Source organism: Saccostrea cucullata, unplaced genomic scaffold (genome assembly GCF_032062105.1).
Source record: "Saccostrea cucullata isolate Sc308-1 unplaced genomic scaffold, CSIRO_AGI_Scuc_v1 ctg1, whole genome shotgun sequence".
NCBI classification, from domain to species: Eukaryota; Metazoa; Mollusca; class Bivalvia; order Ostreida; family Ostreidae; genus Saccostrea; species Saccostrea cuccullata.
In genome coordinates this window covers 1,578,592-1,597,307 of record NW_026920581.1, presented here as the reverse complement: position 1 = coordinate 1,597,307, position 18,716 = coordinate 1,578,592, and the positions used below count along the sequence as shown (strand labels likewise).

At 32.2% G+C, this 18,716-nt stretch overlaps 2 protein-coding genes across 2 annotated transcripts; both read right to left on the bottom strand.

Annotated features, from left to right (window-relative positions):
• Nucleotides 1-5,730: 5,730 nt before the first annotated feature.
• Nucleotides 5,731-13,286, bottom strand: LOC134251913 (MORN repeat-containing protein 3-like). The gene is made up of 5 exons (XM_062734337.1): nucleotides 12,998-13,286; nucleotides 12,724-12,878; nucleotides 12,340-12,499; nucleotides 11,868-12,052; nucleotides 5,731-6,112 (listed from the first exon to the last, which is right to left on the bottom strand). The coding sequence occupies exons 1-5, from the start codon at nucleotides 13,140-13,142 to the stop codon at nucleotides 6,044-6,046; spliced, it is 714 nt and encodes a 237-aa protein (XP_062590321.1). The 5' UTR covers nucleotides 13,143-13,286; the 3' UTR covers nucleotides 5,731-6,043.
• A 3,741-nt stretch (nucleotides 13,287-17,027) lies between these two features.
• On the bottom strand, nucleotides 17,028-18,513 carry LOC134252528 (calcium release-activated calcium channel protein 1-like). The gene is made up of 2 exons (XM_062735032.1): nucleotides 18,244-18,513; nucleotides 17,028-17,834 (listed from the first exon to the last, which is right to left on the bottom strand). The coding sequence occupies exons 1-2, from the start codon at nucleotides 18,433-18,435 to the stop codon at nucleotides 17,340-17,342; spliced, it is 687 nt and encodes a 228-aa protein (XP_062591016.1). The 5' UTR covers nucleotides 18,436-18,513; the 3' UTR covers nucleotides 17,028-17,339.
• Between the last annotated feature and the right edge of the window lie 203 nt (nucleotides 18,514-18,716).

The window sequence follows — 18,716 nt, the reverse complement described above, 5'->3', positions numbered from 1 at the left end:
ACAGTGTGAATGAACTTGCATAATTGACCTAGGGTCAAGGTCATGACACACCCTCGTGTCAAAATCAATCTTTGTGTGAAGTAGTAGATTCAATTTTTGAAAAAGAAAGATATGGACATGACACAAATAATGAACTTTGTCTGAGAGTGTCCTTGAACTTGCATAAATGACCTTGGGTCTAGGTCATGACACACCCTCAAGTTCAAAGCAATCTTTGTGTGAAGTCGTAAGATTCATGTTTTTGCATAAGAAAGCTATGGAGCAAACATGAGTTATGAACTTTTTCTTTCAGAGACCTTGACCTTGCACAATTGACCTTGGGTCAGCATCAACTAAACCCTCAGGTGATAAGCCCGGTGCCAGACAACTCACCGAAAGACAGGTCACCGACAAAAGTGAAATTCACCGATACGTGCAAATTCGCCGAATGGACAATTCACCGACAAAAGTGTCGTTGAGTAGAAATTCATATAATAATTGTTAGATGTTGTGAAAAGTATTCAGATATAATAAACATAATCAAAGATGTATTAAAAAACATGTTTTCCTTTGTCTTTTTTGTATATCCATCATTGTTGGTCTAGCGCATACAGATCGCTTCTCGTGAATCCGAGCAGGGTTATAGGTCAGCAATATTGAGTGAAGTTTTTGATTAAATGAAAGATTTGAAATGAATAAAAACATTTATTCACATACATGATTTTCTCTAAATATTTGTTAAATTTTGAAGTTTTATATATTCGGTGGATGATGTGTCTGTCGGTGACCCTTCTTTCGGTGACTTGTCGTATCGGCGAGTTTTAGTAGTGATTTTGATAAATTTGCATTTTTCAATATATTGAGGCTTGATTTCAGCATGACAATCTGTTGACATTTTTCGTGATCACGAACTTCCTATGTTCAAAACTTTGATCAACACAAACAAATGACAAAGCAGCCTTTGTCTCAGGTTACAAGTTTTGGAAAAAAATGATTTTCCTTTGTATCACTCACTAGTGACTCAATGTACATTATGTCCAGTATGAAACTTTTACAATGTACGCATCAACATCATCATTCATGTCACATGTGTCAGTGATCATTGTTTTTTGTTTATGACTTTGATGATGGTTCACGCGACGGGAAAGTCGTTTCAAGAAAATATCCATGTTAGAAATTGAACTACCTACCCAAGAATTAGTGCTGCTGCGCATTATTTTATGGAAAACATAACACTGATTTTTTGTTGTTGTTCAGAACCAGCAACCGGAAATTGATTTTATTTTCTTTGACAAAGAACTTGATCCCGATCATTATTCCAGTTGTGGATTATGCAATGATAATACATTACTCTTTCAGTTTTAATTTATATATAATTTTCAAATTTATGATTTTTTATTGAATTCTAGCCATGTTCTTAAAAAGTGATATTTTCGTCCATGAACTCAGAAAAAAGAGCTTCATATGGATTCAGAAAGAAGCAGTTATTGAGTAGGTACATAAGCAACCCCCTCCCCTCAATCCTGATGGATATCTACAGAGCATTAAAAAAAGGACTGTCTAAAATTTGTAGGTAATAAAATTTTAAAAAAAATGAAGCAATTTCGGTGACGTTATGTGTTTGCCATCCTTTCGGTATTAATATTTATTTCGTTTAAGATTTTAAGATTTTCACTTTTTGCATTGCTAATTAACCGACTTAGCATTACCATTTTAAAAGCTTGAAACTGATATAGACACTTTATACAAGGACGTAGCAACAGGGGGGCCTGCCCCCCCCCCCCCTTTTTTCCCCAACATTATCTTTACTATAGAAAAGGTTAATTGAAAGGATGGTTCCCCCCCTTTTTACCACAGTATAGCGATATCAAGGAAATGTAGCAAAAAATTGGAAGTGAAAGGAAGTTTGCCTAAAAAAAAGTTGGTAATTAACCCCCCCACAAAATAGGATTTTCGAGTTTGGGCAATTTTTAATTTTGGTTTTTTTTTTTTTTTTTTTTTTGCTTGTCAACTTTTTTAGGTAAGTTAAAAAAATTTTTTTCTGGTTGGCCCCCCACTTTCAAAAATCAAAGTACTGAAAGTACTAAGAAGCGCTAAGCATATTGATTTGGAATTCGTCAGAATTATATTTTAATTTAAATTGTCCTGTTGTATTGAATTCTAAGCGATATTTTGACAGCGCGATACCGCTAGGTCGAGCACAGTTGTCAAAAAGTATGTGAGTCCTGAATATGTGAACCCCGTTGGGATATGAAATTCAGCATTGCCTCATGCCTTTTTTTCAAACATCATACATTATCTTCGTATGTCAAAAGATCAATCCATTTTACTTACAGTACTGTACAAGAAATTGCAAGAAAATATTTTTGCGTGTAAAATTATTTTCTTTCGAGATGATAATCGAGCTTTCCGATCAAATTTAAACTCTAAATGTACATGTAGCTATACTGTCTGAAGACAATACTTTTGCTGGAAAATGTATACAATGTATTTGAAAAAAAAATGTTAACACTTGAAAATGTCGCTAAAATTCCTCTCATTTACGTGCAACACTGAAAGATAAAATCTTCTGGTGATCATATTTAATAACAAATTCATTCTGCGTTTACAAGTTTTTCAAATTGAAGATTGGCATCATGTTTGTAACAACGTCATATGTAAATGAAATTAACATCCGTAGAATTAACGCCCTTTATGTCAGAGATAATATGTAAATATACATTTTAGTGTAAAGATATTATATTTATCTTTTGATGTTATCCTGTAATCTCTGATATTCAAATATTTGATTTACAGTGTACATGTATTTGCAGTAACATTTGTGTTGATGTACAATATGGGTCACTCATTAGTAGATGATACGTTTTTGCAATAAATTTTTTACACTTTTCTTCTTTGGATTTAAAATACGTCAAACCCGTCATACGTTAAACCCCCAAAAGTATTTTTGACTATTGTTGAAATAATTTAAAATGCTTCAGTATTTTTTTGCAGACGCCTGGTGCATTTCACCATTCTTTACTTGTGTATTATGATCTTCACTACCATGCAAAACATGTTGAGAGGAAAAACATATCTACGACATTGTTGTGCTAGTTAAAAAAGGAATACTGAAAATAATTGCCCATAATATTTCTGCTATTTCAATGATTAATAATTCAAGAGTCCAATAAAGAAAATACAGTATTAATATCAAGTATTAATAAATCTTCATGAAGGTATACATCATTATTTTATTCTGTTTTTATTTAGTCTTCATTAAGAATCGGCAACACAGCTGAGACACATCTTTACATAAACTATTTAATCCTAGTTCCTACGATGGCCGATATCAGCCTGTACATATTTCGACTGCTATTGAAATTTGTACATCTAAAATGTACATTGACATGTACATTTTGCAATGACAGTGCACACTTTATGCTCTTAACGTTTGTCTGCACATGTACAAAATGACAAAAAGGCAAATGTCAAAACGTGAACGGTTGAAACACATATGCTTCTGATTACAATTCCTGATCGGCGAAAAACGATTAAATATGAATTAAATTGGACAAGGCACTGAGAAGATTAATTTTGCGATAAAAAGGATGAGAAATATTAAAAGAAAATGTAAACATTCTTGTGAACATTAAAACTAATGATAAAATTTGTCTTCTTTTACTGAAAAGAATTAAATTCCCATAGATTAAAATCACCTTCCACAAACATTTCTTGTTCAATGAATTGCCCCCATCCAACCCAGAAAATTATGATTATATAGTTTACACTACTTTTTGATCAAAAGTAAAGGGAAGTTGTAAAGGACATTTTATGATCGAGTAAGAGTCTAACCATAATATAACGTAAGATTAAATTGTGACCTCAACTGTAACCTTTGACCATCATTTTAAAAACTGTAACATTGCGTTTCATAAAGTATTTAGTAATTAACCATAACACAATACTTTTTTTAAAAAAAACAAAAGGTCTTAATTGTTTTCGACTTTGCATCTTACAGGTGTATACCACGTCTATGTCCCACCCCGAATTGTGTTATCATTGCTGGCATAGTGTTTTACAAAACAAATCTTGTTTTGATATTAATTGTTCAACTTTTCCCCGTTGTACACTTTTATTCATATTTAATGGTTTTTCGCCGACCAGGAATTGTAAGTAAGAGCATATGCGTTTCAACCGCTCACGTTTTGACATTTGTCTTTTTGCCATTTTGTACATGTACAGACAAAAGTTAAGAGCACAAAGTGTGCACTGTCATTGCAAAAAGTACATGTACAGAAAAAAGTTAAGAACACGAAGTGTGCACTGTCATTGCAAAATGTACATGTCAATGTACATTTTAGATGTACAAATTTTAAAAGCAGTCGGAATTTGTACAGGCTGATATCGGCCATCGTAAGTTCCCTACTTCAAGTATTACACCGTTTGCTTAACATTTCGTCAGCCCTATTTCTGTCCATTGCTAAGAACGTTAATTAAAGTTTTAGCATGTTTCACCATATCCTGCACACTACACGCACAATTTTAGAGCACAATACATGTATTCCGAGAAATAAGTTTTACTATTTGAGTGGATTCGTTGAAAACACATCCACCACATGCTGTACATGTCTGTACAGCCACAAACTGCCCTTCCTTTCGAATTATGTACAACACAAGTATAGACATTAAAAAAAAACCGTCCTTGAATGCATTCCAGTCTGTTACTAATTGATACTTAGATGCGAAAATCAACTTCACTGATAAATCTCAGCATGGTGCAAGATGTTAATAGAAACGCTTGTTTTAGTTACATTGCCTGAAATAATTGTCTAGAAGAAAAAATAATTATAGTTTATATGGATATATAGAACGTACCATATTATGTAAGTAATACATTGTAAATCAGTTTTATGTGATTTCTTTTATTGAATAACTCACTTCCAGTTTGAGATTTAAAACTTTATCAAAATCCCATCTGAGTTTTAAATCATGTACCGGGTACGTATGAATATTCAATCACTATATTGCATGTACATAATAAATAATATACTGGTTCTATAATTAAGTAATTGCGCCATAGAGGCAGCAATTGTAAGCTACGAGGTACCAAATTAATGTGTGCCGACATGATTTAAATGAACTACAATGTATACAGAAGAGCATGATAAGAACAGCTCTTATCTTCTAACTGTGGAACATCCTTAAACCTTACTAATTACCTTCTATTATTAGAAATGCACGTAACGCAGCATTACACTAAAATAGCAGAAAGAGAGTCAGGGATTTCCAGTTGCATATTTTTAGAATAACAAGTGGAGTTATCTAACTTGCTTATAGTGGCGCTGGATCCAGAACGGAAGTAGATTTACGCTGACAGAAAGCGCTGTGCGCTGCGCTTAGCGCTTAACAATGCTACGTGCCTGTTATATGTGGCTAAATGACTACATGTACTAATAATTGTTCATAAATCTTAATTTTGGCGGGGTTGAATACTGAATTCAGTGATGTTGTCCCAAACAAACGTGGAATTGTATCAAATACAATTCCCTTTATAAACAGCCCCCACACTAAACTGTATCAAATTATTGGAGCAGTTTTATCTTGATCCGAGCACACTTCTGAATTTCTTAATTAATCCATTTAATAATCAATTCAACTAGCATTTGAAATAATAAATCAAAAATACCTTTAAATGTATTTAAATATTTTATTCTTTTTCCAGAAAAGGATTCTTATGATATTAATTCACAGAATCTAACAAAAAACTGGAAAATTGATAATAAAAAAAACCCAATATGAGCCAAGCATACATCCATATAAACATTCAGAAAACAACAAGCACATCAACAATTTATCAAACACGCTTCATTCGTCACACTTTCCAATACAATATTTTCAATAATTTCAAAATACGCTCAAAAATTCAGATTTTTTCGCTATCACAATAAGTAAATTCTCATTTTAAAAAAAAATCAGAATAAAGGTTTGATTCAACTAATTTACTTTTTTTTTATATAAAAAAGTTAATATTTGATGTTCGTGTGTATATGACAGAATGCACTTGTAGACAGCTAGTGAAACACTATTCATGATCGTGTAGGAACTGCTCTTCTGCATCTTGTAATACTGCATCAGAATTGAACAATTTGACCTGTAAAGTCAAAGGTAAAAAGGTAATATTATATCATAACAATTTAGATCCATATAAATACACATACATATACATGACATTGTGTATAATGTAAATGCAAGAGTCATTAAAGAGTATTTTTAAAATATCTCAACTTTTGTCGTGACTGTTCCATTAAAGCTGTACCCAAATGTGTTGAAAATATTTTAAAGAAATAAATCCGGATAATTTCAATTTTAAAAAATCACACATATCCTCAAAATTCAAAATTATTAGAAATTCTAAAAAGCTGCGAAAAGGGGTAATGGAGCACATCAAAATCTAGTATTGCACTCAAAAAATTTAATTGTCTATATATAATCTACATGTATATGGTCGTAACTTTGTAAAATGGCATTTATAAAACGAATAACTGCCAAAGTTCAAATTGTTACATAATTTAGAACTCTACTGAACAAAAACAGGTAGCGTTTGTGTGTGTGTGTGTGTGTGTGGGGGGGGGGGGGGGGGGGGGTCGCAGGACAAATGCTAAAAATAGCGAAATGAATTCAGATGGAATTTTTTTTTTAGAAACTGACGTTTGCTGTACGTTTTCGATGTTATTTTGTTGGGTGCTTTGTGGTGAAAATACAAGTACAAGTTATTTTAAAATAAAGTAATATAAGGGGTCCGGACTCCACACATGACCAATGGACCCCTAACAAACTTAATACAATATTTTTACGGACTGACTTCAGCGATGCCATTTGGGAAAAAGTTCTCTGTGACAATCACATTAATAAGACGGTATTTAAGTGCCATTTCAATGTTGCAGAAAAAATATCGAAAATCGTACAAATGAATTTCTAAATTGTAGAAGCATTTAAAAAATCGTACAAACGAATTTCTTAATTGTACCAACGAATCTCTAAATCGTACAAACGAATTTCTTAATCGCACAAACGCATTTCTTAATTGTGCAAACGATTTTTAAAAAAGTTCAAACGAATTTCTAAATCGTACAAACAAATTTCAAAATTGTACAAACGCATTTCTAGTCTGGTCCTGATTTTTAAAAAGAAGGCTAGAAATAACTTCTAACGGCAAATAATTATTATTTGGTCCAGCATAGTTTTTTAACCTATTTCGAGTATGCTGAATCCGAAAAAATATGCTGGCCTTCATGAAAATGGCGTTAAAGAGGTCAAAATGGCGATTCAAAATGGCGGACATCTAATTTTTCTAATTTCTCTTAATGTTGTTCAAAATGGAGAAGTAATTAGTGAATATCTAACTGAGTGTAATAAAACTATAAAAAAAATATAATAGGATGCTAACATTTTTAGTTAAACTCAGAAAATTTAGTCGTTTCTACACTTAATTCGAATTTTCTCTGATTTTTTGTCTATTGTTTCTATATTCTTCTTTGTTCAGGATTTTACATTTGCAAATATCCATACACCGCAGATTTGTATTTTTCTCTCTACATCTCACTATTCTACAATTGAATGATGGTGCAGCTGTAAGTTAAAAGTGAAAATGGCGATTGAAAATGGCGGATATTCATCTTTTTCTTCAATTTTTTTTAATTCTTAATGTCGTTTACAAAGGAGAAAGGATTTGTGAATATCTTACTGAGCATAGTATAACTATGTAAAATGAAAATAGAACACTAATTTGATCACTTTAAATCAGAAAATTTAGTCGTTTAAATTTGAAATGTATTAATTAACTCAAAATGGCAAATCAAATGACGTCTTATACACCCGAATTTCGTGAAATACCCAAACTGCTAAATTCTGGTTCGTTTTGCAGAAAATAAATTACAGTTTGTTTTTTTAGTCATGAATAATGTTAAAATACGCAATGAAAGTTGGATGATATTTTTGTAAATGACTTAGGATTTTTATAACACGGATTTTTGTTTAATAACTTCTATTGTTTAGATATATTTTAGTTGTTGGAAATTCTTGATCTATTTTAAGTCCAGTGTAGAAAAAAAATTGATATTTATGTTTATGTGGAAGGTCTAGTGCAACATAATTTAGTATGATTTTTAAAATGATTGACCACGACCAATTAGAGGGCTAGTACTTGTTACATCATATAAATCTTAATATATTATAATATCCAAATACAAACATATTTATTAAGAATTATTAGTATAATATACGTAAACCATAAATTTTCTTGATTGTCCAGCTTTGATTCTGTATCCCTACATTTGCATTTTGTTATTCTCAGTCAAAAATTCAACTGCATTATCAAATATTTCATGCTGTGAACGGATAATTTTGTACTGAACTGTGTATATAAATTTAAAAATTTTGAAATTCACAAAATCTGAAAGAAGAAAATGTTTGTTTTCAACCCCCCTCGATTCTTGATACAACCTTACAATATCCTAACAAAGTGTGTGGATCAAGTTGCCTTGTAAAGTTCTTGAAGTGTTCAAGAAAATGTTGTCAAGAAAAGTGTTGACTAAATCGAAATCAAGAATGGCTTAGGCCTATTGGTACGAAAGCTTGTAAGTGATAGGAATCACGAGGAATCTGCAGGGGCTCTTAAATTGCATAATTTTACAACTTTTCTCACCAAAATATGCACACAATGTGATTCCAGATGATAAAGTTTGAGAGTTTTCTTGCTAAAAGAATGACCTTTCTACCCTAAAAGACAACAAATCTATACGAGGTCACAAAATAAAGAGCTACGTGTCTTGAATATCAGAGATTTTTTATACCCCCGCTTGAAAAGCGGGAGGGTATAGAGTAATCAGTATGCCCGTCCGTCCGTCCGTCTGTTACACTTTGGGGTACCCATCTCTTATCCGGAACTCCTCTTATACCACTGAATGAAATTTAATGAGACTTCCGTAGATTCTTTGTTTCATAGTGCCATTGTGCACCTCATATGTTTTTGTTTGATCAGACACATATTTTGGGTTTCCCATAGCAAAACATGGACGCTGTCATTGTACTCATATGGGAGATGGTGGTGTCATTTAGTGAGCTAATTGCTCACAGGACCTCTAGTTCATTTTGCGTAAGGTTTTGGAAAACAAAATAGACTTTAAACATTTGAACATAAATGTGTTGCTCCTTGAGTGCTGGTTGATTTATTTTATATTGTTTAACGCCGAGTCGGCAATTTTTCAGCTATGTTTCGACGGACTATCAATTAAAATAATAGGAGTTTGGTTTCTCTCGCGGCCCCCAGTGAGCTTACTCTTTTTCGAACTCCAGAGAAACGATCTTTTACGTGCCAAGGGGGTTGTCATCCTTGACACGGGGCACCATTTTACTTGAGTGTTGAAAATACCAAAATTCCGGAGACAGACCGAAACATATAGCAAATATTTAAAGCTGGAATAGAAGATGTTAGGGGATAATACTAAGTTCTTATAAGTGCTAAAAAGCTAGAACAAAGTATTCGATGAAATCGGACATGAATTTCTTCAGTTATATTTGATGGTGCCGAGGGATGTTGAGGTAGAAGTTCGAGGTGATAATGACATCGATTCAAGAGTAATTTTAGGTGGACGGGGGCTCAAAGGCTTTGGAACACGGTCAAATACGATGGGGAAAATTTGGAAACTCTTAAGTCGAGTTTGTTTTAACTATTTCCAGAAAAAAAATAATCTTTTCAAGTATTTTTTGTTTGTTCACATCTAATGGACTAATAAATATATTATACATTCTATATATTTAAAAACAAAATGTAATTTATTTTCTGCTAAACGACTCAGAATTAAGCAGTTTCTACGAAATTCGAGTGTACAAGACGTCATTTTGAATCGCCATTTTGAGCGAATTAACACATTTCTAATCTAAATTTTCCGATTTAAAGTGATCAATTTAGTGTTTTGTTGGCAATTTACATAGTTGTACTACGCTCAGTAAGATATTCACAAATCCTTTCTCCTATGTAAACGACATTAAGAAATAATTTTGAAAAGATGAATATCCGCCATTTTGAATCGCCATCTTGACTTATAACTTATAGCTGCACCATCATTCAGTTGTAGAATAGTGAGATGCAGAAGAAAAAATACAAATCTGCAGTGTATGGATATTTGCAAATGTAAAATCCTGAACAAAACAGAATATAGAACAATAGACAAAAAATCAGAGAAAATTCGAATTAAGTGTAGAAACGACTAAATTTTCTGAGTTAAACTAATAATGTTAGCATTCTATTTTCATTTTTATACTTGCATTACACTCAGACTGAGATATTCACACATTATTTCTCTTTTTGAACGATATTAAGAGAAAATTAGAAAAAAAATTATGTCCGCCATTTTGAATCGCCATTTTGACCTTTTTAACGCCATTTTCATGAAGGCCAGCATATTTTTTCGGATTCAGCATACTCGAAATAGGTTAAAAAAAACTATGCTGGACCAAATAATAATTATTTGCCGTTAGAAGTATTTTTTTCTATAAATCGGTCCAGACTATTCTAAACCCTACAGCGATTTAAAAAAGAAATCGTACAAACGAATTTCTAAATCGTACAAATGTTTTTTTTTTCTTTTTTTTTTCTGCAAACTTGAAGTAGCACTTACAAGTCGTCGCACATTTAACCATTTAGTGACAAACAGCCTGTAACACTGCTTCAAAGTGTCAACAGTGAACTGCTTACTTTCTGTTTAATTTTTATGTCAACTTATATATTATGTACAATTTGATCTACTCCTCTGGTCAATGAGAAAAGCTGATAAAATGAAGTTCGTCATTTGCTGACTCACTCGAGTCGAGATCCCTAAAGTAACTTTGTGATAATGGAGTTCCATTTGATCAAATGAAATGGAACAGCACATTTAGACAATCTAAATGTTTTGAATGTAAAATTTACTTATGATAATGTGTCGATAGATATCTGTATAATTTTTTTTATTCTAAGTTCGTTTGATACCATGATAAGAGAGATAACTTCTCACTGGGAAAAATTACTATAACATGCATTTCTTGATAGCACTGTCAAACTTCAATCATTTCTGTGAAATTTTGCCCCAAAAAGGTATGCTGAAATTATATAAATTTTTAATTAAATTTGACTTCTTTTGGAAAATTATTAGAGAAATCAAAATTTTATCCAGGTGATCAGAGGGATGATGGACCTTTAAAAATGATTTTAAAAAATACATTTGTGTTTTAAACATCTGTGGAAGTGTATTTTGAAAAGGTCTCTCTCTCTCTCTCTCTCTCAGTCTTTCTTATACAGCAAGGTTAAATATGTGAATGTAAGGGAGACTACTGGATTGATTGAAATTTTTTTAAAGCTGAGTTGGCGGTATTACAGCTCTATTTTGGCTGTAAAAAATTACATTAAAATTTGAAAATTTGCAATGCAATGGACTGGAGCCAGTGGAGGCCCAGTAACATTAGGATGTTTGCAAGAGTTTGAAGTTAAAGTTGAATGAGATTATACTTCACTACTTCAGTTTTCATTTAAATATTTATTTCAATCTAATTAAAATTAGATCTTTGATCCGCTCCAGTTTGATCGCTACACAAAGTAGCGATCAAACTGGAGCGGATCAAAGATCTAATTTTAATTAGACTGATATTTATTTTTGAGGAAATGTTGGAAGGTTTGAAATTATTCAATTTTCATAAAAAGTTCAATAAAATAGAAAATTATAACAAGTTAGTATAAAACAATAAAATAAAAATAATGTGAAATTTGAAATCAGTTACAGAAAGTAAGGGTCTAATGGCCATAATGGATAACATTTAACAGTATAAACTTTTTTTCTCCATCCTTCCTGAAATCTTTAATTTTTACTTACATCAGGAATTGGGTATTTTGTTGGCTGTGGTGCTTCATCTCTATTAAAGTCTTTCATTGCTCCACATTTAGCAATATCATTATTCCAGACACCTTCATATATCTGTCCAGTTGTAAGATAAAAGAATTTACCAGGGCCATTTTTCTTGTCATCTCGCCATGATCCTTCATATCGGTTTTCATTGGCTGAAATTTTAAAATTGTGAATGTTTCAGTCTAGTTTAGGAATGGCGTCTCATTTGAAAATTAGCTCTTTTTTCAATATCAAGTCTAATAAACGGTTCAATTTAAACCATGAACTACTTTCAAAAGAAAAGAAAACAAAACATGAAATCAAAAAACAAAAACCTAGAAATTTTTACTTCTTTTAATTTGTATTTTTTAACTTAATTATTCAATTAAAAAGCATTTAATTAATGCTCCTACAAAATAAAAGTTATTGATACATGTGAAATAAGCTGTTATTGTCTTACTTAATCTAAGCATTCCTTGACCGTTTCTCTGATCATCATACCACTCTCCCTCATATATCGTCCCATCTCTATAATACATTCTTCCCCAACCACTTCTTTTATCTGCATACCATTCACCCTCATAATACTCCTCATCTGTATAAAACTGGGTTCCATACCCCTGAGAAAACAAAAAATAATATTATATGCACATGTGTCTATTAAAATGGTGTATGAAGTGCAAGAACAACAAACATTATCCTAATATTGGACTCTTTTTCCATCTTGCAATGCCAGGGGTCCTGGGTTAACATGTCCAATGGCAATGTGCTGCTTTTTCATGGGACATATTTATTTCAGTATTTAAATTGATGCAAAGATTTATAGACATTACTGCGAACTTACATGTCTCATATCATTTTTCCAGCCCCCAGAATATTCCTTCTTGTAACCACCCTTTCCATCAGGCATGCTGTATGTTCCAAAACCATTTCTTTTTCCTCTCTTCCAATCTCCATCATACAGAGCTCCATTCTCCTTCCACTTATATGTGCCCTTTCCTGCAACATGTAGAATGCTCATATCAACATATTCACATACCCACCCCCTTCGAAAGCTTACTATATTTTAGTTTACGCCCCCCATTAAAGCAATATTGACAGAAAAATCCCATACTTACCGTCTTTTTTATTGTCAAGCCATTCTCCGGTATACTGATCCCCATTTACTGAGTACACGGTATGACGAACTCCTTTTTTCTGGGCCAAATAATCCCAGTCTTTCCACAGAGGTTCCTTGTCTTTGGGTTGTTTTATATGAGGCATCTTAATTTTTTACTTAAATACCTAAATTATTATTTTCAGAACCTGACAAAAGGTCCTCTTCTACACCTTTTCTACGTAGTTTCTATCATTTATGCCAAAAATCGATGTTTACAAACAAGTACGAGAGATTTACCTCGGTTGCTATGGTACAGGATGGAGTTTATTGACTTCCGAGCCCGATAAATTTTAAAACGGCTAAACAATGAAAAATTTGAAAGAAAAGGCATATATGTTGTGATATTAAGTTGTTTATATGTTGTTATATTTTTAAATTACTGTTTTCAAATAGGCTTTTTTTATTCCAACTTCCACTGGAACACGAAAAAAAAAACTGAGTGCAAAGAACACATGTACATGTATAAAAATAACATAAAAGTTACCATTACTTGAATTTACAGATATTTGTAAATCATGTGTGTACAAATGTAGGTATTTCTTCGAAATGTTTTAGTAACAATTTTTAGTAATTATTTGTGACAATTTTTTTTTAAATAAAAAAAACACTTCCTACGACCATAAAACTTGCCAGTTAATATCTCAAAATAGGTTACGAGTGTATCATTATTTGGCGTTGATTTTTCTCAAGATGTAATATTGCGTATCCGATAGAGTTTTATTATAAAGATTCATCTCGCTTAGATTCATAGATTGAATGATATAAATTGAAATAAAAATATGTCTTTATTGTTTTCATTCGTTGAATATTAATTTGGAATTTCTTAATCTATTTTGATGAATGAATTGTCCTAGAAATCCACAGTTAGTTTAAACCATATTTTATTTGACCATGACAGAGAGAGAGAGAGAGAGAGAGAGAGAGAGAGAGAGAGAGAAACTTATACTAATTCGTTTCCTTATTATTTATGATAAAGATGACAGACCTTTATTAGATAGTTACATAACACGGTTTAAGCTGCATTACAACAATATTTGACAGTTGCAATTCTCAATTGTACTTCAATTGAGAGAGAGAGAGAGAGAGAGAGAGAGAGAGAGAGAGAGAGAGAGAGAGATCTTAATTTTTGCAGATGCACATAGCCTTCATAGCTTATTATATCAGGGACTATATACTTAGTATATAGGTCCCTGATTATATAAATTTGGAAGTGAATTCTCGAATTTTTTTTGGTCAGTTAGTATTATGCGATCATATGTTAAATGTACCTATTTTATCTTTTACTTAAATAGTATTTAGAGGATCAGTCTCTTAAAACTTAACCCCCCCCCAAAAAAAAGGGGGGAAATGATTTCATGCAGATATCGGAGTATACGACTCGGAATTTGTGTAATCAATTATAAATACTTAAATAGTGTTTAATGAAAATTCTCAGAAGCACACCAAAAATTCGTCAAGTGTCTGTTATTCATAATATTTGGAAAATCAGAGAATATTAACCCTTGCATTCCATACGAACAAGATCCTGATTGTTTTGAAGCTGTCTTCCATATTTAAATAAACCATTTTATTGTTTGTCATTATTCCTCAATGTAAAACTTCAATCAAACCGAAAACATGAAATATTTGGCATCAATTATTTCTTGGAAATATCTCCGCCATATTTTTTTGATATTTTTCAGAGGTTTTTTTAACTTCTGGGATTTAATAGGTCGAATGCCTCAAATGAATAAAATGTTCCGTGCATTCGATGTGATGAGACAAGATTTGTATTCACTGCCAACTGATAAATTCTAAATTTACAACACAAGGATTTTCCGGCCTGTACGAGCAAGCAGCAACTCCTACAAAAATTTGAAATTATATAATCTTCATCTCCGTCTGTGCTAATTTATTAGAGATGTTTGCTAGGTAGTCTTTTAGACGGTACAGACATCATAAACACATTCTATCAAATAATAATTTATTTACATATAAATTGACATATACAACATGGAAATTTACATCATTTAGGAATGATTATCAATGTGAGCACAAAACAGGAGGAATTTACTACATTTCGTTATAATATAAAACAATGCTGACACAATCCATAACGATGATGAAGATGATAGGCCTATACACCCTGTACATTGAACCTTTCAACTACTGGATCTTTTTAACATGAAAAGAAAACAAGAGACCATGCATCAATTCAAACAGCAAAATTCAGGACATTATGTCTAATTCTATTGAATGAACTAAATGTACGAAATAATTTTCTTACAGTTACATGTTTATCCCCCCCCCAGAAAAAAGGACTCTAAAATGCAAAGCAGTTGTGCTGGAAAACAGGTCCATGTCACGTAGAGTATGTAAGACAAACCTTTTTATTGTCAGAAACTAAAGCCTCTTAATTGTTACAAAAAAATAAATATTATTTAGATAAGATAATACCAATGAATAATATTGAAAAGGCAAGATTTCATATAATAAATTCACATAATATTACCTCTTCAGGCAATTTAAACTAATGAAATATTTCTTTTGCATATACATATAAAATAGCACCATTTTATATAAATCTTACAGCAACATAATTAGATTCTGTAACATTCAAAAGGAATAAAAAGTATCAAGCAGAGCAAGAAGACTTCAGGCTATGAAGCTCACCTGAGTCCCAAAAGAACAATGTAAGTGTGTGGAATGTCAACTGTATGAGAAACAACAAATAGAAAGTTAATAAACATCATATGTTTAATCATAGAAACGTACAGAGAGGTTACAAACTTTATAATCAGAAAAAGCCCATTGGAGATTAAGGTTCAATAGAGAAAGAAATGGAAAACTCTGCACTACCATGTATATTGTTTAATAGGGTGAGGAAAAGTCAAAACAGCTAGTTAAAAATCTGAAAAACATCTTACCTCCTAAGAAATGAAAAACTCTGGACTATGCGTATCATTAGGAAATGTCAACAATGCTACCTATTAAAAGTTTGATAAAACATCTAACTTTCTAGGAAATGAAAAACTCTCTACTATGCGTATTATTAGGAAATGTCAACAATGATACTTATTAAAATTTTTTTTTTTTTTTTAAAGAAAACATCAAACCTCCTAAATGATTAATTTAAACCAGAAGTCTCTGTCGAGACTGTAGCTCTACTGGTTTGTACTGATCAAAAACCGATGCACAGAATTATGTATCTTAGTGTAGTCTATTTGTGTGATAAGTTATATTGAAATCAGACCAAAACTGTAGAAGGAGTAGCATTTTAAAGGAATTCCACAGAAAATTCTACTTTTAATAACCATGGCAACACCGTTCATTTAAATCAAAAACCGATGCACTATTATATGTAAATTAGTGTAGTCTACTTGTGTGCCAAGTGATAATGAAATCAGACCAAAACTGTAGAAGGAGTAGCATTTTAAAGGAATTTCTCAGAAAATTCTACTTTTAGTAACCATTGCAACACCGCTCATCGAAATCAAAAACCGATGCACTATTTTATGCATCTTAGTGTAGTCTACTTGTGTGCCAAGTGATTTGAAATGAGACTAAAACTGTAGAAGGAGTAGCATTTAAAAGGAATTTCATAGAAAATTCTATTTTTAGTAACCATGGCAACATCGTTCATCGAAATCAAAAACCGATGCACTATTTTATGTATCTTAGTGTAGTCTACTTGTGTGCCAAGTAATATTGAAATCAGACCAAAACTGTAGAAGGAGTAGCATTTTAAAGGAATTTCTCAGAAAATTCTATTTTTAGTAACCATGGCAACACCGTTCATCGAAATCAAAAACCGATGCACTATTTTATGTATCTTAGTGTAGTCTACTTGTGTGCCAAGTTTTATTGAAATCAGACTAAAATTGTAGGAGGAGTAGCGTTTTGAAAAATTGTTTACAGACAGACGGACAGACAGACAGACAGACGGACGGACGCCGGACGCATTACTATCGCATAAGCTCTTCTGGCCTCTGACCAGTAGAGCTAAAAATCAAAATTCAATCTCTGTTAATAATAAAAATTTTCTACAAACAGATAAATCATTTAGGTGTAAATATTTTCTTAAACTTGTAAAAGAGATTGTTTACATAGTTTCAGAACTTAAAGTTTAAAATGCACATTCATATTGATGTTAGCACCTTTTGAAATGAAATATACTTGCTTTACAAGGTGATTTCTTAAATAAATTACATGATTGTATATTAAAATAAATGTTCAATATTCTAACAAATACTTAACAAAAATCATAGACGTAAAAAGCACCAAATTTAAATCCTCAATCAGTCAAGCGAAGCTCTCAATGTCTACACATCCAGAATGCTGTGGTTCATATCAATCTCTTCAGCCATTCTGCCAAGAGCCGCAAGATCCCTCTCATGATTGTCAAATTTATGCGCAATCAGTTTTTTATAAAAATGAAAAGCAAAAACCAAGAATACAATTCCCACAGGTATCACAATGGCCGTGGAGGCCCAGGCAGCGGCCACATTGTGTCCCACCTTGTATGAGGTGAACTTCACCCAACATATTAACACCAATTCCGCTAGGAATAACATGATTCCAAGTCCTGTAGAAAAAGCCCAGGCCATCTGTATGAAGAGCTGCATTTTTTCATGAGGTGACTCTTTGACGGAGTTGACATTATGGACATTACTGACAGCTTCGATGTGGGGCAAAATGCAAGTGCTCACCATCAATGCTAGCAAATGAACTGACACCAGTAAAGTGGTGCACACACTGAATGCTATAACAAGTCCTGACGGTACATCATCTTCAATTCCTATCTCCACCAGGGCGACCTGAAGTGAAAATACAACTTGAACAGTACATATGCATGTATGCATTAAAAAAGTTTTTCGTTCATATCAATACAATGTAATACCTATAATTGTCATTTTAAAATAATTATATATCTTGATCAATATTAAGTTTATTGTAGTACTTGTGAATCTGAAGAAATTGCAAAAATGCTTATAATTGCCCAGTTGTTGGCTGCTGAAGTTGCAGCACACACTAAGAAAATTCAATGACATTCGATATCTATTATACAAGACTTGTATGTATCTGGAAAATTCTACATGTACATTTAATTTTTTTTTCTTCATATTTTGTACAGCCTTACTGCAACAAAAGCACACAAATAAATAGTTAATGCTAGACACTCCTAAACATAAGGTCGTGATAAACCCGATTAATATGAATGCTCACCATTGCAAATCCTGACAGCAAAGCTGAAGTATTGCTAGAAGCTTTTAACTTTGCCCTGCTCAGATAGAGTTTTCTCCAATGTGGCGCATTAGGATGTGAATTCATACTTTCACGAAAACTTAGCAGCTTCGGAGATAATCTTGAGCTATCCTCATACACAGAGAAAACGTTGTTAGATATATACGCAAGCATACAAATAAAGGCAGGGAGGCCTACTTCTAAATTTTAAGTGTTTACAGAGCTGTCAACCATTTCCCATATTGTTTTACTGTCAACTTTGACTATTTTTAGGATTGAATATATTTTCACAAAACGGAAAAGCTTTTATCATGTTTTAATGCAAATACTTTTTTAAAGCTTTTAAATTTAGAATAAATAATGGGATTTATATGTATTATTTAAGGATTTTACCTTCCTTATTTTATATTGGAAATTTATTAAGGGATATATTACTGTACTTTTGACATGGTCCC

Bases quoted from the DNA above. Each gene is read 5' to 3' on its own strand.
- LOC134252528 (XM_062735032.1), bottom strand. From the start codon at position 18,435: ATGCTTGCGTATATATCTAACAACGTTTTCTCTGTGTATGAGGATAGC. The intron at 17,835-18,243 runs GTGAGCATTCAT...TTTTCACTTCAG, and splicing joins TGCTGTCAGGATTTGCAATG to GTCGCCCTGGTGGAGATAGG.
- LOC134251913 (XM_062734337.1), bottom strand. From the start codon at position 13,142: ATGCCTCATATAAAACAACCCAAAGACAAGGAACCTCTGTGGAAAGAC. The intron at 12,879-12,997 runs GTAAGTATGGGA...TACATGTTGCAG, and splicing joins GCTTGACAATAAAAAAGACG to GAAAGGGCACATATAAGTGG. The intron at 6,113-11,867 runs GTAAGTAAAAAT...TTGACTTTACAG, and splicing joins CAAAATACCCAATTCCTGAT to GTCAAATTGTTCAATTCTGA.